This window comes from Dufourea novaeangliae, unplaced genomic scaffold (genome assembly GCF_001272555.1).
Source record: "Dufourea novaeangliae isolate 0120121106 unplaced genomic scaffold, ASM127255v1 scaffold25, whole genome shotgun sequence".
In the NCBI taxonomy this organism is placed as follows: domain Eukaryota; kingdom Metazoa; phylum Arthropoda; class Insecta; order Hymenoptera; family Halictidae; genus Dufourea; species Dufourea novaeangliae.
In genome coordinates this window covers 1,395,718-1,417,514 of record NW_015373901.1, presented here as the reverse complement: position 1 = coordinate 1,417,514, position 21,797 = coordinate 1,395,718, and the positions used below count along the sequence as shown (strand labels likewise).

At 34.6% G+C, this 21,797-nt stretch overlaps 1 protein-coding gene across 1 annotated transcript; it reads left to right on the top strand.

Moving 5' to 3' along the window:
- Positions 1-5,214: 5,214 nt before the first annotated feature.
- LOC107193725 (putative fatty acyl-CoA reductase CG5065) lies at positions 5,215-21,252 on the top strand. Its single transcript, XM_015583230.1, has 8 exons — positions 5,215-5,305; positions 16,233-16,524; positions 16,725-17,041; positions 17,529-17,776; positions 18,785-18,965; positions 19,491-19,676; positions 20,260-20,520; positions 20,844-21,252. The coding sequence occupies exons 2-8, from the start codon at positions 16,246-16,248 to the stop codon at positions 20,920-20,922; spliced, it is 1,551 nt and encodes a 516-aa protein (XP_015438716.1). The 5' UTR covers positions 5,215-5,305; positions 16,233-16,245; the 3' UTR covers positions 20,923-21,252.
- The last annotated feature ends 545 nt before the right edge of the window (positions 21,253-21,797 follow it).

The following is a 21,797-nucleotide window of genomic DNA, read 5'->3' as shown; positions in this document are numbered from 1 at the left end:
ATGGAAATACACGCGTTGCGTCTTGATTAAGATTCACGAAACATTTTTCATGCCATTCGAAATCTTATGAAATAAATGTATAATTCGTTGTGATATTTAATGCTATATACAATATAATACCTGCTTAACCCTTTCACGCCTGAATTTTCTTTTAAGAGTAAAAAAAATATGTGATTATACATTCTAACTTGGTAGACTGTTTATATGATATTTTGTTATCAATGTTAGTCAATTCTAAATTTTCTAGACCTACTAAAGACATTTAGAACATGACAATAATTGGAATTCTAGCAATAAGTGCCAGAGAATAGATACAGCGTGGATCGGAATGATTATTTCGGAAAGTTGAACGGAACCACTCGAGGAAATGTTTACATTTCGAAACGATGAAACATCGCTAGAAAATCGTCGGGAATAAGAATCCAGCCAGAGCGTACGTGATTCCAGTTGCGTGCTCGCCAATTCGGCGACAAGATGTAAGGTCAGTTTCGAGCAGCCAGGGATCGTTTTTCTTCCCGTCGTTCCACTACACTCGGTCAAGAACTCTGCGATCGAGGCTCATTGGGGGCGAAACGGGAGGCGACTAATAAAAATAGTCGAAGTCGTATTAATAGCAAACGAAACGTGCGCGATGGCAAGAACGATCCTGAGTGTTGTTCCCCGTCCGCAAAAAGCGAAGGCGAACACGGATGGATCGAGAATGAACCGGTTGGAAGTCTTCCAGTGGACGAACAAAAATTTGGATGATTCATTTCGAAGAAGCGAATTGATTTTAATGGAACCACTTGGCCTTTGTTACGATGGTGAATTTGTGAATTTAGGTGTTTTAAAACAAAATTTATTCTCATTTTGTAACACTATTGCAAGACTACACTTTACGATATTACATTTACTCGTCTAATATTTTATACGATGCTCATTCATTATCAATTAAAATGGTTGAATTTTGAAACAAAATTTATTCTTATTTTGTAACACTATTGCAAAACTACACTTTACGATATTACATTTACTCGTCTAATATTTTATACGATGTTCGTTCATTATCAATTAAAATGGTTGAATGTTGAAACAAAATTTATTCTCATTTTGTAACACTATTGCAAAACTACACTTTACGATATTACGTTTACTCGTCTAATATTTTATACGAAGCTTGTTCATTATCAATTGAAATGGTCTGACGATTAAGAACAGTCAAGTACTGATGAGTTAGCCTTCGACGACTTATTAATTCACCTTGTACTCACTGTATTAGAGGTATCAATATGTAATCCACTACTTCTTGACGAATTCAAGAGTTCGCTTCTATGGGAGTTAAGAATCTGTATTATTTAATTGTGCTCATAACGATTTTCTAGTATCCTATTCCCCATTTTTCCTGGATGGATAGTCGAGAAGATGGAGTGGATGCAACCAGTAAATGAACACGTACCAGTGAATGAACATTATATAGAAAACCAAGTAAATTAAACTATTAACCCTGTTGTTCTCCTTGTTATTGTTCACGTTTGTATCCGTTTGAATAAAATTATTTCAACGTTTGAAATGATTTGTTTCTAAAGAATGGAAAATACACAAAAAAGTAAACGTGAAATTTAAATACGTTGGATGGTAAAGACAAATATTTAAAAATATAATACCTATCGAAATACAATCTTTATTTCGGGTTGTATAAACCCAGGGAGAACAGTAGGGTTAAAATAAGCAAATGATTAAATATTGATTTTTTTCATATTCAAACGATTGTCGCGTCATTAGTTAGAAATGTTCATTTACTTAATATTGTTTATTCACAAGTGAAATCTGTATTTTCCTTTTAATATAATTAATTAATTACCATTTTCCCAATTTTTAAAATTGAAAACGATACGTTATAAATGGTATAGATATTACAAAACTCAAAGATTATTATATTGTACGCTTTATAATCAGTAAAAACTACCATCTGAAAATTCAGTCTTCCCGTCCACCATCAATTTTCTACTACTCACAGATTGTTTCTTGAGAGAACTTATCGAGTTCGATGCGTGACACTTCAGTTTTGCTAAATCACTATACACGTGGGCATAAGTTCAGTAACGCTGTCGTCACGGAGACGTCACCACTTATGTGTCACAAGTATTACAGGCGAATCGACGTAACGCTAACAGATATCGTCCGATAAGATTGATAAGATCAGCGTAATACCTGTGCACTGTGTCAAGGAACTCGATGTTCCTCAGTTACGGGTCTCGATATTAAATTCCATCGAGGAAGAATAGGTACTCACGCGGATGTTTCTCTGAAAGTATTCATCACGAGTGCAACCAAGCGAGATTGATCGAGTTGGGAAGAGGAAAACCGAACGATTCATTTCCACGATCGTTTCTCGCGCAAATGCTCCTCGTCACATTCGTCGAGACATTACTGTACAACTATTTATAATTATTATTGTAAATAGGTATCAATAATAAAGAGAGTTTAAAAGAAATACATATTATAATAATGAAATGTACATGCATGTGGCCTGTATGTATATAAATGAATTTGATGTATGTTTATTCCATCATTTCTCCATTATAGTGACTTCGTAAGGATGACAGAAAAATAAAAGATCTATATCACGTTGATCCTGTCTTTTATTTTCCAAATTTTGTGTCATTTTCATGATATTCCCGTGAAATTGTTTCGAAAGTAACGCGAAATTCAATAAGGCTTGTGATTTTGTCTATTAAATTCGTGGGCATTTTGAAAGAAATTCAAATAAAGATAGAATATTAGAGAAACACAAGCTGTTAGTCCGGCACAATGAATGGAAATATTATTTGCTCGATAGTAGCAATGTGCAGATTGCCTTCCCCTGATAAAACTGTGACAACTCAACGCGTGTGTCCGGTTGGTTATCATTCTTCAGGATGTCAGCAAGAAGAATATTCCTTTCACAATCTCTGAAGTTCTTAACTATTTAGCAAAGTGAATTCTTAGTTTTAAACGCAATTAATCAAAAGAAACGAAAAATCATGATATAATAATTGCTAAAATATAAAGCTTTAAAAATTAATGTTTAAGATATAATTATTTAAAGTTCATATAACGTTTCGATTAGATTCGAGCACGTACTTCATGGTACATAGCGACGTATTATACTATATTATCAGTTTTTGTCCGAGTGTTCATTTTTTTGTTGTTGTAAAACGTGTCTACAGTATTAATACTGTACACGTGTCGTAAAATATTTTTTATTTGAAGCAATATGTTTACGTTGAATACACATTTTCATGAATCCATTATGACGCGTACATGACGTAAACGTTGGCCTTCAAATTGCAGTAGTTTTTGATATCTTTATGAATAAACTTTTATCTTTATTACGCCAGCTTTTCTCAAAATCAATACTATAGTATTGATATATACTACAAAGATTTCCTATTTCGATTATGCGTGAAAAATATCACTCGCTGGTTCAACTTGGAATCATGTTACAGTATAACTAATTTATAGACAAGCATTGACTATAATACAACTTTCATATACAATAATGACGACCCATAGAATGATGCATTATACGTTAAAATACTATCGTTATAATTAGATTGCACATTATATGCATTTATAATAACAACACAATATGCAGAACAGCATAAACAATCAAATTTTATTGAAGTTCTGTAAAGAAATTTGTAATCGATTTCTACTTTTATTCTGAATTAGTATATGAAAATACGAATTTCCATACATATTTGTGGTTTAGTGTGATATAGTACCGAAATTCTAGTTGGTCTTTTGATTTCTATGGTTCTTCCTCCATCCTTGTAAGTAGCCATTTTGGTAGCATTTGAAAATGGTTCTGAAAGCAGTGAAATCACAAAAATATCGTGATATTTGGGACCCCACTGTTCATTTCAAAGAAATTCTGTTCCACTATGACGTATATTATAACTTTTGCACCATTATGTTTTACAACTTATGCATATTATAAATGCATAAAATCTATAATCCAGTAATCACCTATCGTGAAATTAGTAAATTATCACCTTCAATACTTCCATCCTTTTTTTGACGATATTTCCTTTTCAACGAATAATTATTTCTTAACTATACTTTAATTATTTCTACCATAAACAATTATTTAAAACACCGTACAGTAAAATAGAACTACAATAGATTCTTCATTATCGAGAAATGCTGTAGCATTTTCACTATTACGTCTACGTTTGACAACTCTGTCCATTCGACGGTAAATTTAATGCATCTCTAACATACACGTTTATCTAGAGCACAGTACAAGAATTAAAAAACAAGATTAAATTCCAACCTGGATTCGAGGTCAATAGAATCTGTAACATTGTAAGTAAGTTTTTGCACACTATTTCTGCACACTAGGTCCGTAAACATCGATATTTACGAATCCTAAAATACCGTCGAATTTGAACTTTCGTTCCACAAATCATTCTCTTCCCTAGTAGCAATTACTGTTGGCATTTTGATGGGCCTTTGATGCACTATTGATTGGCCAACCAATTTCTGACTCTATTTTCACAAAATGTCAAATATCAAACGTGTTGCGCGACAGTAACAAATTGTAAGTATATTAATAAATAAGAAAACAAAAAAATCAATTTAAAATATAACAACAAGTTTTTGGTGGTAGCAATGTTTCTGACGTGACGATATTTAAATGTTGGCAAACTTTGAGTGGGTCAATATTGTATTATAATTGTAACTTTCTTGTTAATTAACCAACTGTAATAATTGTAGGCCCAACATTGGATATTCGTTGGCAAATTGTCATAACTTTTTCGTCGTAGGCCCTATTTTGGAAATTTGTAGGCAAAAACACTAACTATATCCCAACTAACTCCCAACTGTTAGATACCGTTGGCCAACCATAAATACTACTAGGGTTCTCGCCGTCGAAACCTCATAACAAAGCATAAACATATGTATGAAAAAAGTCTCTCCAATGTGTGTCCAAAGAAAAAAGAAGACAAAAAATAAACAGAAAGTCTTCCGTGTCTTTAGAGGAGCGGAGGTGCGAAACTGGCGAGTCTGTTGGACAGGGTCACCTGTAACATCAATGCCAGATGGACGACTGATTTGCATTGTACAAAGTACACGTTTCCGATAATGATTCGTTTTATGGATTAGTAGTAGGGGACGATTAGTGGTAGCCGGCCAGGTAAGTATATTTAGGGGAGACCGACACTGGCCCTGAACCCAGTTGTACAAGAACGGTGTTACGGAGTCGAGCTTCGCGAAATCCACCGTTCGCCAAAGTCGCTGCTGGCTCTTTCCTTTGGACAGTGTGCGCGACCAGTGACCGGTAAGCAAAGACACCATCGACTTTCTCGTTTCGAGCACAAGTGGTCCAGAAACAGAATTCAGCAGCTCGAGCAATTCAAAATTTTCATACTTATAATTTGTATTCATGATCGTAGTTAGATAAATAAGCGAAAAGTTTTATACACTTTAGGGATCCTCTTTGACAACGTGAGCATTCACTGACAGTGTTCTCGACATCTTCATGAAAGTGTGATTTTTTTAGGGTATCTTTTTACTGAGATTGATGGTACGAAAGAAGAAAAATAATGGATGAAATCTTGCATGGTTAGTAATAAGTTGTAGAAATCTGTTTTTGACCCTTTTGAATGTTGCTAAATTTTCATTCTGGACCATTCACCGATCGTTTCACATAGCGGTTCACACGAAAAGTAGAATCAACGGAATGTCTGTTTAACTTAAAGAGTTAATTTATCCCCACATTTCCGTTTTTGCATTCAATTCAAGCACTTACATCCTACTTACATTGTCATATTTTATATCGAACTATTTTCGTGATATAAGTATACGAAAGTGGTCAGGGCTCTTTTTGCTATCGTTAAGGTACATCTTCACTGCGTGTAGTGATGGTACATTGTAACTTCAAATATCCAACACTTTCTGTTGAATTGCGTCTGAGAATGTCGTTAATTTTACTTCAGCAATTCAACACGCGTTTTTTTTTTCTAAGTGTCGAAGTACAGTTTTATGGTGCAAGTGATTGTAAAAGCTTCCAAGTATTACTTTACGGCTGGTTACGTATAAAATCACTGGTAAAAAGTGAATCTTCGATTGGCAAAACAACATGTAGAACGCAAACAGGTCCCGTGAAAGCAACGGGAAGGAAATGCGACCGAAGGAAGAAAAAGAGATTGCACGGAAATTACTACATAATCCAGCATACGTCCTTTCTTCGGGAAACGCGGAAGAACTTTCTTCGGTGCAGCGTTCACGCAATACATAGCCTGCGTTTTCCCTTGACCCGACGTCGCTGGTCGATAGCACCGGAAAACCGTTTTTCGAACCGAAGACGAAGTGGAAATTCGACAAACTGGTCCAAGACTTGAACCGAATAGTCCGCTACTTGATATATAACATGATCACTCTAGAAGATTACATTTCCAGATAATGAAAGAAATCACAGTAAAATAGAGAAGCATTTACTATAATTCTGTAAAGGAATTGATTTAGATAAATGATGTCAACCTTTAAGATTATTCACCTATTTAGAAAGAAAGCATAGAATTCATCACTGTTATTATCGTATAATTACTATATATCTTCAATAAATTTTTTTTTCAGAATCATATTTAGCTTATAAAGATCTATCAGAAACGTATATTGAACCACTGCTAAACACACTCAATATGACTTCTTTGGCTGATCGCAAAGTTGTCAAGAATCTCTCTTTTTTGTTCAAGCTTATAGATAGTCAGTTCGCATGTCCTCAATTGTTACAGCTTATACATTTTTTTGCTCCCTCAAGGTGTGTTAAAAAGAGTCATATACTTTATTATGCTACGGTGAAAACTAAATATGGTTCAAGTGATTCAATTAATCGAATGCTGATATCAGTCAAGAAATTTATGGATAAGATTGACTTTTTCAGTGACTCTATTGATTACTTTAAGGAATCCTTACATAGGGCACTAAGAACTGTTTAATTTAAGTTAATGATTAATTAAAAATTCTCTATTACGATTAATTCCTTAGTGTACAATATGTTGCTGTAACTATTTCTAATTTTACTTTCATTTAATTGTTATGTATGCATACTGTGTTTAAACCCGTATAATAACTAAATAATTAAATAACTAAATAAATAAACAAATATTGAAAGTTACAACATTTTTAACGTCTTTAACATTATAATCGAATTGTTGGTAAATATGTGCGAATTTAGAATTTTTGAGACTTTTTTTAACAAGGACACGGAAATACATATTTATGTTTACAGTTGAGAATGTTTCGCCTGGTTCGAAATAACGGGAAAAAGTTAATTGAAGCTATTTCATTTCCTAATATTTCGTTTGAATTAATTCTATAAACAGGTTTTTTCACTCACGTACATAACTGCTTCAAAAGTATAAAATTAGTGTCCAGAAAAGACAAATTATGCTGTTTGTTAAACGGTACAGGAAGCGTTAAGAATTCATCAAAAGAATGTTGCCTGTTGCGTAAGCCGAAAGTAATTGCATCCTCTATTTTTTCGTCAGACGTATGATGAATTTATCGTGTCTCAACGGGAAATTCGTTCCTGTGACGCTGCGCGCGAATACTTAAAAGCTTACTGCAATTTGCATTCAATTAAGGGCAGCGAATTTCGTTAAGATTAATCTCTAACGTCTCCTGAAGAGCATCTTTTCAGCAAAGAAGAGCAAACAGAACAGTAATTAAATCTGTGGAACAGGTGGTTCCAGCGTCTTCAATTGTGAATTCCTATTTTAAATGGTACACGCCTCCGGTGATTATGTTCCCTTGGAGTTATTCCAAATACGAATAAATGCTTGGTATATACAGCAAGCATTTTCTTAATTGGTCTATTTCGAGTTTTCTAATTAGATCAATTACGATTGTATCTTTGATCGTGTATCATAAAACGTTACATTTCATATTCACATTCGTTTTCACGTCCGACTTTTTATTGATTCGGTAAGGAAATTCTTCCAAGCAGAAGAAAAAATAAAATGCAATTAACAAATAGACATTTTATCGATTACTTCTTGTATCTCTATTTCTCAAATATGGAAGATAAAAAACATTTACATTTGTGTGACGCCAAGCTTTTCGAAATGTGATACACAGTAGAAGAGTACTATGAAATTTATTAGATAGTTCGAATGATAATTTCAAGAAAGTACTTATATTCTGTAACATTTAGTATTGTTACACACCTCATGCAAATTGGCGATGAATTCAACCCCTAACTCGTGATTCTTTATAAGTGGCACCATCTAGTCGCAGAATCCTTCACTAAATCGAATTAAGATTTACAACTGCATCGAATCGATTTTACACGAAAAAGTAAATCGAAAACGTAGAATAAAATTTTTTCATAGTCTCGAATTCAGTACAACAAAAGACGTAACAACGTGTTTAACCTGCTGAAACTCCTAACAAGATACAAAAAATTTCTGTTCAATTCCAATATCGGTAAATTGAAGCTAGAAAACTTTACATTTGTATAAACAATGTAAAATTTTATTAGCTTCAAACGCAATCTACAACGTTCACTCGTAAATCATGTTAATCCGATCCCTACGTTGAAAACGCAACCCTTACGAGTGTCGGCATCTACCGGTTGTCAGTCGCGTAGAACCCACCTAAGAACGTCAAAGCCAGTGTCGTACTTTCTGTCACCAAGGGAACTTCTCTGGTGGATGACGTTTATAGAAATCTATTACGCGTGTAATTTCAAAACAAAACAAATATGAAATATTGAGAAAAAAAGGATGTCACGTATCGCGTGAGAGAGAAGAGTGACGGGAAGGTGTACGAGTGAAAGTAACAGTTCGAGGGCGATGTTTCGGGGTACGCAACCCTGGATTTACGAATTCCGAAGGTTACGTGCCTCACGAAAATCCGCGCGTGTGGATCGAACCGGCGATCGATCGGCCGTTCCCGTCGGTTTCGTAAGATCAAGGAAAACTGTGACCTCGCGAGGAAACGAATTCCATCACCGTGTCAGATTCGGTGAGTTCTCCGTAGACTATCTTATTTTTCGTCATTTTACGCATTCTATACCCGATAACTGATAGAAAATTGTACTTCCGATTAACCCTTTAACGCCCAGACCCTTAAATCATTATTTCATAATTACGAGACTGATATATGTGTTGTATCTTCTTATCTTGAAGACGAACATATCGATATAAAACAGACCTATATTTTTCATTGTTTCTTTTTTTATTTATTTTCGGAGGGAATACTTGAATCTCTCAACTGAAAACGTGGAGTTTCAGTCTTCAACATTGTAATCGACTTGTTTGTCTTTAAAACTTATCTGTCTTATAAACTTCAAAGACCGTATTGCGTTTAATTGGAGAACTCCCACAATGCTAAAGAATTATCGCAACGCATTCCAGGGGATGTAAAAAAAAAATATATATATACATACATACATACATAATCTTTTAATATAATATATTTGAGAAAATATATATAAATAGATAATCTTTTTCGTGAATTAAAGAAACATTGTCTCGATTATTTTCCACATTTCTCTTTTACTCGAAACGAAAGGTACACCGACGTGTAGTCGAAATACATACGTTTTAATAAAAAATGATCATTTGTATACACACAAATGTTCAAAGTTCAAAATATCTACATAGAATTCGACCATATTTTATCGAGTTTATGAACATGCTGCTGGTTCAGCAATGAAACAAAAGTGAAATGGAGCAAGTCTCTTTTTCCTTTCCTATTTATGTTCCTGTTTCTATTCCTTGTATCTTTTTTCCCGCTTTCTCCTCGTGTGCCGAGGTATCATTGTGCCAAGTGGATTACTGGTTATCAGCCCCCAATGACAGTGTCAAATACGTGCACTTGAGACTTGAGCGCGGTTAGAAAGGATCAAACGCCAACCTCGCTTACGTAAAGTTTTGTTTACGAAGGTGGCGGAGAGAGAAAGTGATTCGCCACGTATACAGGGTGTTCCCGAGATGGTGGTGCAACCCGAAAAAATATGATTATACATGCAAAAATAAGTCGAAAATGTGGAATAACATGTTTTCGTACGATGTTTCCTTACCATGGTAATCAAGTTTTCCAGCGACAATAAGTAAAAACAGAATTCAATGAACAGACACGCGTTAGCCAAGTCGAGTTTTCTCAAAATCGAAGCATCGTGTGTAAAAATCCTGTTCTATACTTTCAACTTATTTTTCCATGTAGAATCGATAGTTTCGGGTTCTAATACAATTTCGGAAACACCATCTGCACATGGATCACTGTTCTTCCTACCCTTACATTCATATAGAATCGGTCGAGATGCACTTTATTTAAAAACAAAACAATTCAACAAAAACAATTTCCAAATTCTTCAAACAATTCAATCAAATCCTTTAATTTATCAAAGTTAATATAAATTATCTTCTTTTTATTATTATTGTAAGGAATCTACGCGTCCGCGTCGGACCGACGGTCGCAAGAACCGCGCGTATCGCGATCGCATCAGGTGTCACCAAAGAGCGAGTCGGCGCGTGATTTTGTCGAGCCGCCAGTTTCGACGAATCTTGCGTTTCAGCGTCGATTAAAGACCCATACCGCCCTAAACGCAATAGCCGATAGTCACTAGACGAATTCGGCGGCAGCGTGTATGTGTGTGCTGTGAGAGCATAGATATAAAGAATGAATGCGAGGACACGAGGCAGTCAGCTGAATCCGTCGAACATAGGAGAATAAATGACTTCAATATTTAAGACGTGTCCGATTCTTTTCCCCGCTCGACATCCTACATTATGTCGATTATTTTCTAATTTTTTTGGTATATTAATTCTTTCGCTTTGCACATTGTATTACGTAAAATGTTGCATAGTTGAATTAAAGTATAAGATGTAGAATGTTTGATTTCGAGGAAATCCACTTGTCTGTCTATCACTCACTGTTTCTACTTGTAACGATTAGAATATCGTTTTACTTTATTCCATATTATTTTCCGAAGAGTAACGTCTTGTTGTTTGCTATCAGATCAATATATAATGCATTATCGTGACGAATGAATAATATAATTTCATGGTGGTGTTTTTAAAAATTTGGTGTCGGAATTTTCCAATTCTGACTCGTGTCAGAAAAAAAGACCTTCTGCTAAAGAAACTTTTGAGAGTCCGATAATAAGCGTTAAGCGAAAACTTTTTCGGTGACGAAATATCCTCGGACCTGACATCCGTACTGCGTGAATACGACAAAATGAATGAACTGTCGAAGGACAGTCTATTGTTAAAAGACGAAAAGGCGTATTGCGAAAGACAAAAAGCCTCATGACAAAAGACTACTGTTTGCTATTTGTATTTTTTTTTCTTTAATTCTGATTAGTAGACTACGGATGTTTATGTATGTAAAAATCCAGCGAAATAAAAAATAAAAAATAAAATATTATTATCAACATAATAAAACATGTTTAGTATGGGAAACAAGTTTCTATTTCATTTACGTATATAAAATTTCAACACAGTCTACAAATTACTTTACATGTTCGATTATTAATATTCCTATAATAAATACTATCACTTTCGTTTATTTCTCGAAAAACACAGTCGTTAATATTCACGCCCTATTAGAAAATATCCCTAAAAGCATTAACACAGGCGTAATCTATAGTAGAAAAATCTTTCTCTAAAGTCTTTTGGCATCGTGTTGATTTCATAAAAATCACGAATAAAACGTGACCTTCACCAAAGATCATTTTAATAGGAATATTTCTCTTTAAAGGAATGAATAATTTAACAAATAATATTCCTAACAAAAAGCTTCCTGGACAATTATGTAACCCATTACTATGAACCTTCATCTTTCTTTTTCAACCGATTTTCAAATGATTATTGAACAACTACTGCCACTTGGTACCATACAAAAAATGATTTGTAAGCTGATACATTTACGTACCGGTTGGCATTGATGGTTTAACCGTTTCAGACCCGGTGGTCACATTTGTGTACACGAAGTTTCTTACAAATTCACACCAAGCCTTAGGTACAGTGTGTTACAGGTTCATATTTTTCTTATAAATGTGAATTTTTTAAAGTTCCGAATGTTTTTAGTAGGTTCAGTGATTTCAGAATGGAATAACAAACCTGAAAGATAAAATAATTGAACCTGAAAGCAGTACAATTTGCCACCTGTCTTCTTCGGTATCGAGTGTTAATACATTATTATTATTAAGTGTTATAAAGTGCTGTGTATGTTTCTGTCCTCATTTCTGCTCTCTTAGGTGTCATACTTGTGTCCTAATGTACACATCTGTGTACATTTAATATCTACAAAACTATGGGACATATAAATATTGATTTTGAACAAAATATCATCTAAACCGTAATTAAAATTAATTTCTTTACTCTTCAAAGAAAATTCAGATTTTAAAGGGTTTAAGGGGGGGTAGAGCCCTTGAAATTGGATATTCAGCGCATTTCATGACCCGTAGACGAAGCATCGATCCGCGAAAATCAACTGCGACAAATATCAAAAGCAACCTATGGCGAGTCGTCCATGACATGTGCCCATTCTATGTAGGTTATGTAGAATGTGGACCGATCGATACCTAGAATGTCCATGTACGGGCCGATCAATTCTTCCTGAAGACGGTACACCACGTTCTCCCCACCGTGAATAAACACCGGCTGCGATGTGTTTCTGCAAATGGTCCCAAGGATCATCTCTTCGCGCTCATTACTATTATCGATCTCTACAAAATTCTCAATAGTGTTTTTTCACTCTCACGAAAATAATAAAACTATCAATTTTTAACGTGACATTATGTTGGGTAGCAGTTGTCCAAAGTGCAGTAGGACATTTATCCAAGGATAACAAGACATTTCGAACAGTTTGCTTATTGATCTTCGTATCACTGGTTATCAGTTCAAATAATAAGAGCTGACATTCCGAGCATAGAAAATGTACTTTAACATCACTATGTTGACAAGGTATACTGCGAGAGTAATAATGTTTACTTGAGAATGATAATTCATTTTTTGTTTCTGTAGTTTCATAACACAAAGCGTAAGTCTTAGTCAGTGTATTCGACGATTTCATAAGTAGACTGCGGTTTTTTTGCATTTATAGACTGTAGGGCTTTGTGAAATAGAGGGTGTCGTAAAATAAGTGTTGCCATTTTGTTTGACAGCCATTTTTATATCGTGAATGTCAATAAGTTCTGTGCCATAAAATTATGAATGTCAATAAATTCTGCGAATCGTTGGACTTCTTTAGTTCCCAAGCTTCTGGGCTTGTTCTGTGCCTGTAATGGCATACAATACACAACAGATTGTTATCTACAATTGACTAATTCAAACTGGGTTGTATACTAAAGGGTTACATACCCGTATATGAATAAATAAATAAATTCTTTTCTGTTGAAGTTACGTCATATTTGACAGTAGTTCAATATGGATCATACAGTTCTCCAATATGGTACTCTGTGCAGCAAGAGGCAAAACTTTCTGCAGATGCAACGATTTTGATTTTCTATCTTATTCTGAACTCAATAAGATAATTAAAAAAAAACACCTGTACTTCCTCCCCTTTTTTTTAGTATTTTATAAAACATCATTTTGTATAAAAATCCTCGGTCTATTCATAGCTATATGATCCTTTCTGTGACAGTGTCAATCTCAGGTATTCAATTTTCTCAGTTTTCTTTTGGACTACTTCAGCTCGATATAGTAATCATTCGCCGCAACGACACAAACTTATAAATAAATGGCACGCCTCGAAGCACGGATTCGGATATAAGAGTCACGCAACAATGTGTTCAGTAAGGCAAGGTGCTCAGAAAACATTCATTTGGCTAAGCGAAATCCTAATGTATAAGGTGTAATTGAAAAGTAATAACCTTCGATTTTAACTTGATATTCTGGTTACACTTTACCTCGTCCACGTGGAATTCCACATTTTTCCCAGTAAAATGGCAACATGATATAGAAAATTAGGGAAACCATCCTGACTAACAAAGTCTCTGACAATTGTTATTAACCAATTATTATTAACTCTCGAATGGTAACGTGGGTTTTGAAAGTCGTTCTTGCTAAAGTGGGGTCGGATTCGAACCGGACCTTACCATTACGGGGTTAATAATACTTTCTTATTAAACAATTAAATATTAATAGAGAGATCATAATCGTGTGTTATTAAATAATTAAGTATAATAGAGAAACGACCGTTACTTTTGGACACACCTACAGTGGGTAATCAAAGTATTTGAACACTTCGAAATTACCACTCATTTAAATTTTGATCAAGAATGAAATTGAAAATACACTTATACTAATACCTTCTTTATTACGAAATATATTGTTATGTTTTTAGTGACATATGGCAACGATTTTTCATCTTCTATAATTTTTCAAAATATATATATATACATCAATCTTTTGTCACGTCACCTTTCGCATTTGTAATTGTTTGAATTCGTCTTGTTGTTGCAGTACTTTCTTGGCACAATATAATTTAACAGTGTCAGAATAAATAACAATCAACGAAAGCAGATAAATCGGTAGTAACAAGCCATACTCACGAATTATCAACGATAGTAAAAATTGGAAGCTTGTTCCAAGTGTGCATCTTGCTGTACATTGATTAGACAAAATAATCGAACGTACCAAAATGTAGTTAATTTGTGTATCTATATGTTAAGAAAAAAAAAGAAATGATATACTTGAAGTCATAATAACAACGAAAACATAAAATATGTCATTTCTTCATCTGTTCATAATACTTTGATCATCCACTGTAATGCTTATGGATCAAAAATTAGACGCTTCAAGTCTCGATTGACATCGTGGCAAAGTTACACAAAATCGATGTCCGTCAATGAAAGAAAGCTGTAGAGGAACTAACACATGGTGACCTTGTCCTATAAGAAGAAAGCGTTATACGAAGCGAACTGGCGTCACTTTCAACGCAGCTTCTGTAGTGTAAAATCGTTTTTCGTTTAACGGATTACTCGCCACGTGGGGAGAGCGTGGAAGTTGGTTGGCTATTAAATGGATACTTATTTCCCGTGACGAGAATTTATTACCGCGGCCGTTTGTGTTCGCTTGCGATCAACTTGAATATTCAGTTTTAACATTCCAAATGTGAATTTTAATTTTCCAACGCAGTTAACTCAATGTCACTTATTCATTAATATTAATATTTGGACCTTATCTTCGAATTTTGAAGCTGTTTCTCGATTTTTTATTATGGGGGATAGTAAATAATATTAGTTATTGTATTATCTAGTAAAAAGGAAGGAGACATTTCCTTATAAACTACACGCTATCTAATATTAATGGACGTTTAACGATTCATGGATATTGACTCCCTAATGAAAAGGTAGCCAAATGTCGAGATTAATTGAGCAGTATACGCATAACGTGTCCCATCAGAGTATCCGGTATAATAGCAAAAACTCGACTCTAGAGAATTTAGAATTATTGGAATAAAGCATGTTTAAGTTCTTACTCGACGAAATCAAATATATTGCTTACCATAACAATTTATTTATTAATATCTTTTTCGATGACAAGGTAACAGATTCGCTCGAAAGAGATTGCAAACGGTTATTCATCAAAAGCGATTACCATTAATGTACGACTGATCAAAATTTTCATCGTTATGCCATTTCAATCTACAGTACTCAATAAACAACCAGTAATAAATCGTTAGAAAATAATTCTACTTGAATTGAATATTGTAGCAATAAGCAAGAAGATACTTAATATTCGTTAGAAAAAATCGAATGATCGTTAATAGTAAACTAGACACTCAATACTATCATGAATCAGTGATTTCCTGGTCTAACAATAAGACCACATTTAATCGTTCTGAATTTGTTAAAGAAAAATTTGAAACAAGAAAAACTTCTGATTCGATTCTACCTGTAATTAAAGGAGTTTGAGTGATCGTATTACACCAAAGAATCTAGGACACACTTTGTTTAACATTTTATCCCTGCTGTTCTCACTTATTCTACACGTTTGTATCCCTTCAATCATTTCAAATTTCGAGGTGATTTGTTCTGAAAAAATGGGAAATACACAAAAATGAGACGTAAAATTTAAGTACGTTGGATACTAAAAATTTACAAACATAATACCTATTGAAACATTATCTTCATTTCCGGTCATGTAAAGCCGAGGAGAACAGCAGGGTGAAACAAGTGGGCATCTAATAACAAGACTATATTAGAATATCTTTCCACTAGTTAAATATCGCCTGTTGTTTCTCTATTGCAGATATCTCGATCGGATGTCATCGTTGGACCTAATGTCTCACATAATGACCACTTCCGTCGTAAAAACGAAGGCGGAACACAGAAAGGATGGAACGTATATCCACGGGAACTCGATCGAGTCGTTCTACGACGACTCGGTGATACTAATTACCGGGGGGACAGGTTTCTTGGGAAAAGCACTTGTGGAAAAGCTGTTGCGCTCTTGTTCCAGCCTAGCGGCGATTTTTCTACTGATTCGCCCGAAGAAGGACCAGACGGTCGATCAAAGACTGAAGCATTTGCTACAGAATCCCGTAATTTAATCTTCCATTATCACGATTAAGAATCAAATAATGTAGAGTATTTCAATGATTAGGCTCTGTTATTTATTATTAATATTCGATTATTAGATTCTGACCCATTCTAGAACACATTCGATCATAATTTAATATTGTTAAATGTCCGGTTGTACAGGTGCAACGACCATTACTTGATAATAGAAATTCGTTCGCAGATCTTTGAGAAACTTCGAACGGAGAATCCAGCTGCGTTCAAAAAACTCCGGCCGGTAAAGGGCGACGTGACTTTACCGGATCTTGGTCTCTCGCCGGAGGACAGGGAAACGTTAACGCAAAAAGTGACCATAGTGTTTCATAGCGCGGCCACTGTGAGATTCGATGAGCCGTTAAAAGTGGCGATAAATATGAACACAAAGGGCACTGATCGTGTTTTAGAACTGTGCAAGAGCATAAAGAACCTAGTCAGCTTGGTCCACGTCAGTACAGCTTACAGTAACGCGAACCGGAACGAAATCAGCGAATCTGTTTATTTGTGAGTGTCCATTTCTCGGGTATCATTCTCTCTTTCCTCGAGTATTTCTTCTTTAGGTTTCACTTTCTTTCCTCTGGTATCTCCGTTTCATCATTTCCCGTTTTCTTTTCATAAATATTTTCATTTCTTCAGATTCCGTCTTCTTTCCAAAAGTATTTCCATTTCTTCGTTTTCCATTTTCTATCCTCAAATATTTCCATTTCTTTAGGTTCCGCTTTCTTTTCTCTGGTATTTCCGCTTTATCGTTTTCCATTTTCTTTCCACAAATAATTCCATTCCTTCGTTTTCCATTTTCCATCACTCATGTACGTCCACTTCTATGATTCCCATTCGCTTTCTTCGAGTATCTCAATATTTTCGGTATCTTTTCTCTTTCCTCAAGTATTTCCGTTTCTTTCGGCTTTTATTTTCATTCCTCAAATATCTCCACGTCTGCGATTTCAGTTTTCTTTCCTCGAGTATTCCCATTTATTTGATTTCGTTACAGCTCAGAGGTGAAACCTTCCACGATGATAGACATGTGCGACAATTTGGACAACGACACGATAAATGTGATCGAGAAGAAAATTTTGGAGAAACATCCGAACACGTACACCTTCACCAAGAGTCTCACGGAGCAACTGATAGTATTGAAAGCTTCTGATCTGCCAGTGGCTATTGTCAGGCCAAGCATAGTCGCCGCGTCGCAGAAGGATCCATACCCTGGATGGGTGGACAATTCTGCCGGACTCACGGGTATTGTTTTCGAAATTTGATAATTTCTATATATTACTATAATCTTCAGACATTACTAGAAAAATTATCACAACACCATTCTCCGACATACATACTATTACCCACCCTTTCTAAAATAAAACACACACATACATATTTACCGAGAAGAGTTAAGAAACAAAGCAATTCATCAGAGACAGGTGGTTACAGTCCACCAATATTAACCTAGACACCTATTTTATCACTTTATTGACAATAGTTGGAACATTTTTTTACGATTGGCAGTATGAAATTTCTTTAAATGACATCCAAACATTAGAAAAACTATGTTACCGTGACTACTAGTGCTGTTATTTATCGTGAGCAAATAAATTGTCTATACAGGGTGTCCCAGAAAATGGGACAATCCGCAACATGCATATTCCCCATGCAAATACAAATCGAAAAGTCCTTTATCGTTTTGTAATCTGAAGCTTTATTTTCGAAATATTACCAGTTAAACGAACTCCAATCAGCTGAGCGATGGACCACTCAAGTAGCAGACGCCATTGATTGGGTCGTGCGCTTCTTGACTGTGTCTGCGCGTACGTGTGAGTTCGTTTAACTACTAATATCTCGGAAATAGAGCTTCATATTACAAAACGATTAAAGACTTTTCGATTTGTAATTGCATGAGAAATATGTATGTTACGGTTTGTCCCATCTTTTTGGGACAGCCTGTATAAAAAAATTTTGTAATATTTTAAATTGCCTTAAAATGACTACTAGTTCTTGATTTTATGAAACCAATTTTTGAACAAAATACCAAAATCATGCACTGAGCGGGTTTATAAAAATTGTGGGACACTTTTCACTGGATGTGTACACAATTACCTAAAGCCACAATATAGTAAAAAGTTCAAAGGCAAACTTTCTATTCGATTCTAGTTTTTGCAAATTAATCCATAAAAATCGATACTCTCCTAACCATTCACAGTAGATCGATTACCAATTCAGGTGGCTAAATAAACATTCGTTTCAATTTTATAGGTTTCATGAAAGAAATCCTCAAAGGTATCTACAGAATAGTTATGTGCGACAAGAAGATGTACCTCGACGTGGTTCCCGTTGACTATGTTATCGACACGTTGATCTGCGTCGCGTGGCACAGCACGATGCAGCGGAGCAGTTCCGTTCCGATTTACAACTGCACCTGTAAGGATCCCCCGAGGTAATGAAGCGTACAACAAGAAACAAATTAATTATGAAAATTCCGTTCCGAAATTAACCCTTTTAACCCCATGGGTCGATTTTGGATAATTCGATTCTTCTGTGAAAAATCTTTCTACGCGCGGGTGAAAATTGAAATTAAATCAATTTCGATCTAGTCTTCCTTTCTATTGGATGTCCCAATAAGTAGTCCGCGATATTTTGTTAAATTCGATACTTAATCAGAAGTCTATGTAATTTCATTGATATTTGTCTTTTTTCTTCGATGTTTATCACTACTGTGAAAGAAGAAAATGGTAGAAATTTTTTTTATATCTAAATAATGTTACAAGTTTACTGAAAAGAAATAGTGGATTACTTATTGGTACTACTTATCGGTAAGATTTATCCCACAAGGATGATAAAAGTAAAGATAACAAGGATAAGTAAATAAAAATTACATAAACATGTGATGGTATTTCAAGAAAATAGGTAGCACCGATTCTTGTTTAACCTATTTACCAACCATAATGTTTTCTTTTCTTAGGTGGGGCCATTTCTGGAACCTTACCCTAAAATACGCCGTTGAAACGCCATCGACGCATCTCGCGTGGTATCCAGGCGTGACGAACGTGAAATACAGATCTGTATATGAATTCTTTAAATTCATTGTCTATTATTGCCCAGCGTTTCTCATGGATTCCGTTCTTAGACTTGTGGGTCAGAAGCCCTGGTAAGTAATTGCGTACATATAATGTTTATGATTACGATGAAATCAGAATGTTTGAGTAGTTTTCGAGCAATTAAGAAATTCTATTTCACGATTTAACAATCCTGCTACGATCCTCAATCCAATCATACATTCGAAATAACATCGAGGAAGGAGGAACACTTAGAATAGTAACAGTCTCGTCATAGGTTTCGCAACCCTACGAATACTTCTGAAGAAACGGGATTAAGATTAAGTGAGAGAAGTGTTGTAAAATCGTAACAACGTTAAACAAACGAAAACATGATTGGGTCGAAGTAGATTCGAAACCCGTAGGGAGTTGATAAAGATTAATATAATTTTTTATTTTTTATGTCTCTACAATATCAATTTCTGTAAATCAACCCGTATAAATTTGTAATTCCCTAAGTGTAAACAGTTTAAATATAAATGGCGTTTCAAATTTAAATAACTATGGATTAAGCAGATTTTAGATCGTACAGGAACCGATCTTTCCTGTTTTATTTATATTCTGTATACTTGTTCGATAAACCAGACACAGAAGCAAACGTGGAACAAGTAAAACTACATAAAATTCTTGTTCCAGGGTTTACAAATACGTCACGCATGTTAATCGTATCGTACAGACTGGGGCGTTCTTCGGTTTGAACCAATGGAAGTTCCACAGAGACAATATGGACGATCTAACGAAGAAACTGAAAGCACTGAAGGATTATGATAACTTCAACGTCGACTTGCGTGATTATGACATGGACATCTTCGTACGTAACTACGTGTCCGGGATTAAGAAGTTCATTATGCAGGAAAAACCTTCGACCGACACTAACATGCAAAGGCGAATGTTAATGTACGTATCCCAACAATTGTGTATCATAAATGATTTCTATTTCCTCTTTTTGAAATTTATTCATCTAATTTATTATTGTCGACGTGGCATACCGTTTATCCACGTTAGAGGATCTAAATGAACAATTGACCTTAAATGGTCTCAGTAAAGTTAACAAATATTTATTTGGTAATTTTTAAAATAACAATCACTTTTATCGGAAAAGTTCTTCGAAACACAATTGAAGAAAAAAAGAAACTAAACGTAATAACAGTACGTTGTAACGTACAATAACAATAGCGTACTGTTAATGCAACATTAATGAATAATTTCTTTCATTTCAGACTCTACTTTCTACATCGTTTCATCCAAGTGTCGGGTATAATCGTGTTAGTGGTACTGATAAAACGCTTCAGTCATTGACCACAACATTCGGTTATTCTTGTTCAGGCCGTGAAAAAGTGTGAATTTGTGAAGAAAAAAAAATTATCAACCGCTTCATCCTAGTATCATTCATATATTATCTCTCATTACTTGCCTGTTATTAGTGTTTGTTAGATACTGTGATGAGCGATATTATAGTGCACATGGCTTATTTATTCGATATTCCGTTCTTACTTTCATATCGTGGAATATACAGCTCAATAAGCTTGAAAAATTGTTGTGGTACTGTTCTCGAACGCACTGGATGAGAAAGACTTCTTTTTCCAAACTATCTTACTCAAAATGTTTAATGTATATTCCTACAACATATCAGACTGTTTTATAATTTACAGTATCTCGTGATAAGATCTAAATGACTACTTTTTACGAACCATCAACCCTTCAATCCCCACTTTTTAAATTTTTATGATAATAACTACGATATCGATTTCAATTGTAGCTAAAATAAATGTTTTTAAAATTATAAAAATAGAAACACTTTGTTTGCTCAGTAGTTTTTTAAAAAAGCTACCGTAAAGCCTAGTTCTTAAGTTATCGCATAAAGAAAGTTTTAAAATAATTAATGAAAACCCTTAGGCGATGAGAACCAATTTTTAAAAGACAGATTGTTATTACCCGAATAATGACATACATAAGTTACTTCCGTTATTTTAAAATAATGAGAAACAATTGTAGGCGCTATTACCAACGGAGAATTTGTATACTTCATGTTTGACAGACCGTATGATAAAGAAGAAAAACTAATGACGTGATGCATAAAAATGTTTACGTACAATACAAAACGATAGTTGGATACTGAAAGAAAAAAGTTAAAAGAACAGTTTTTACGAAAAATATAATTTTTAGTAAATGCA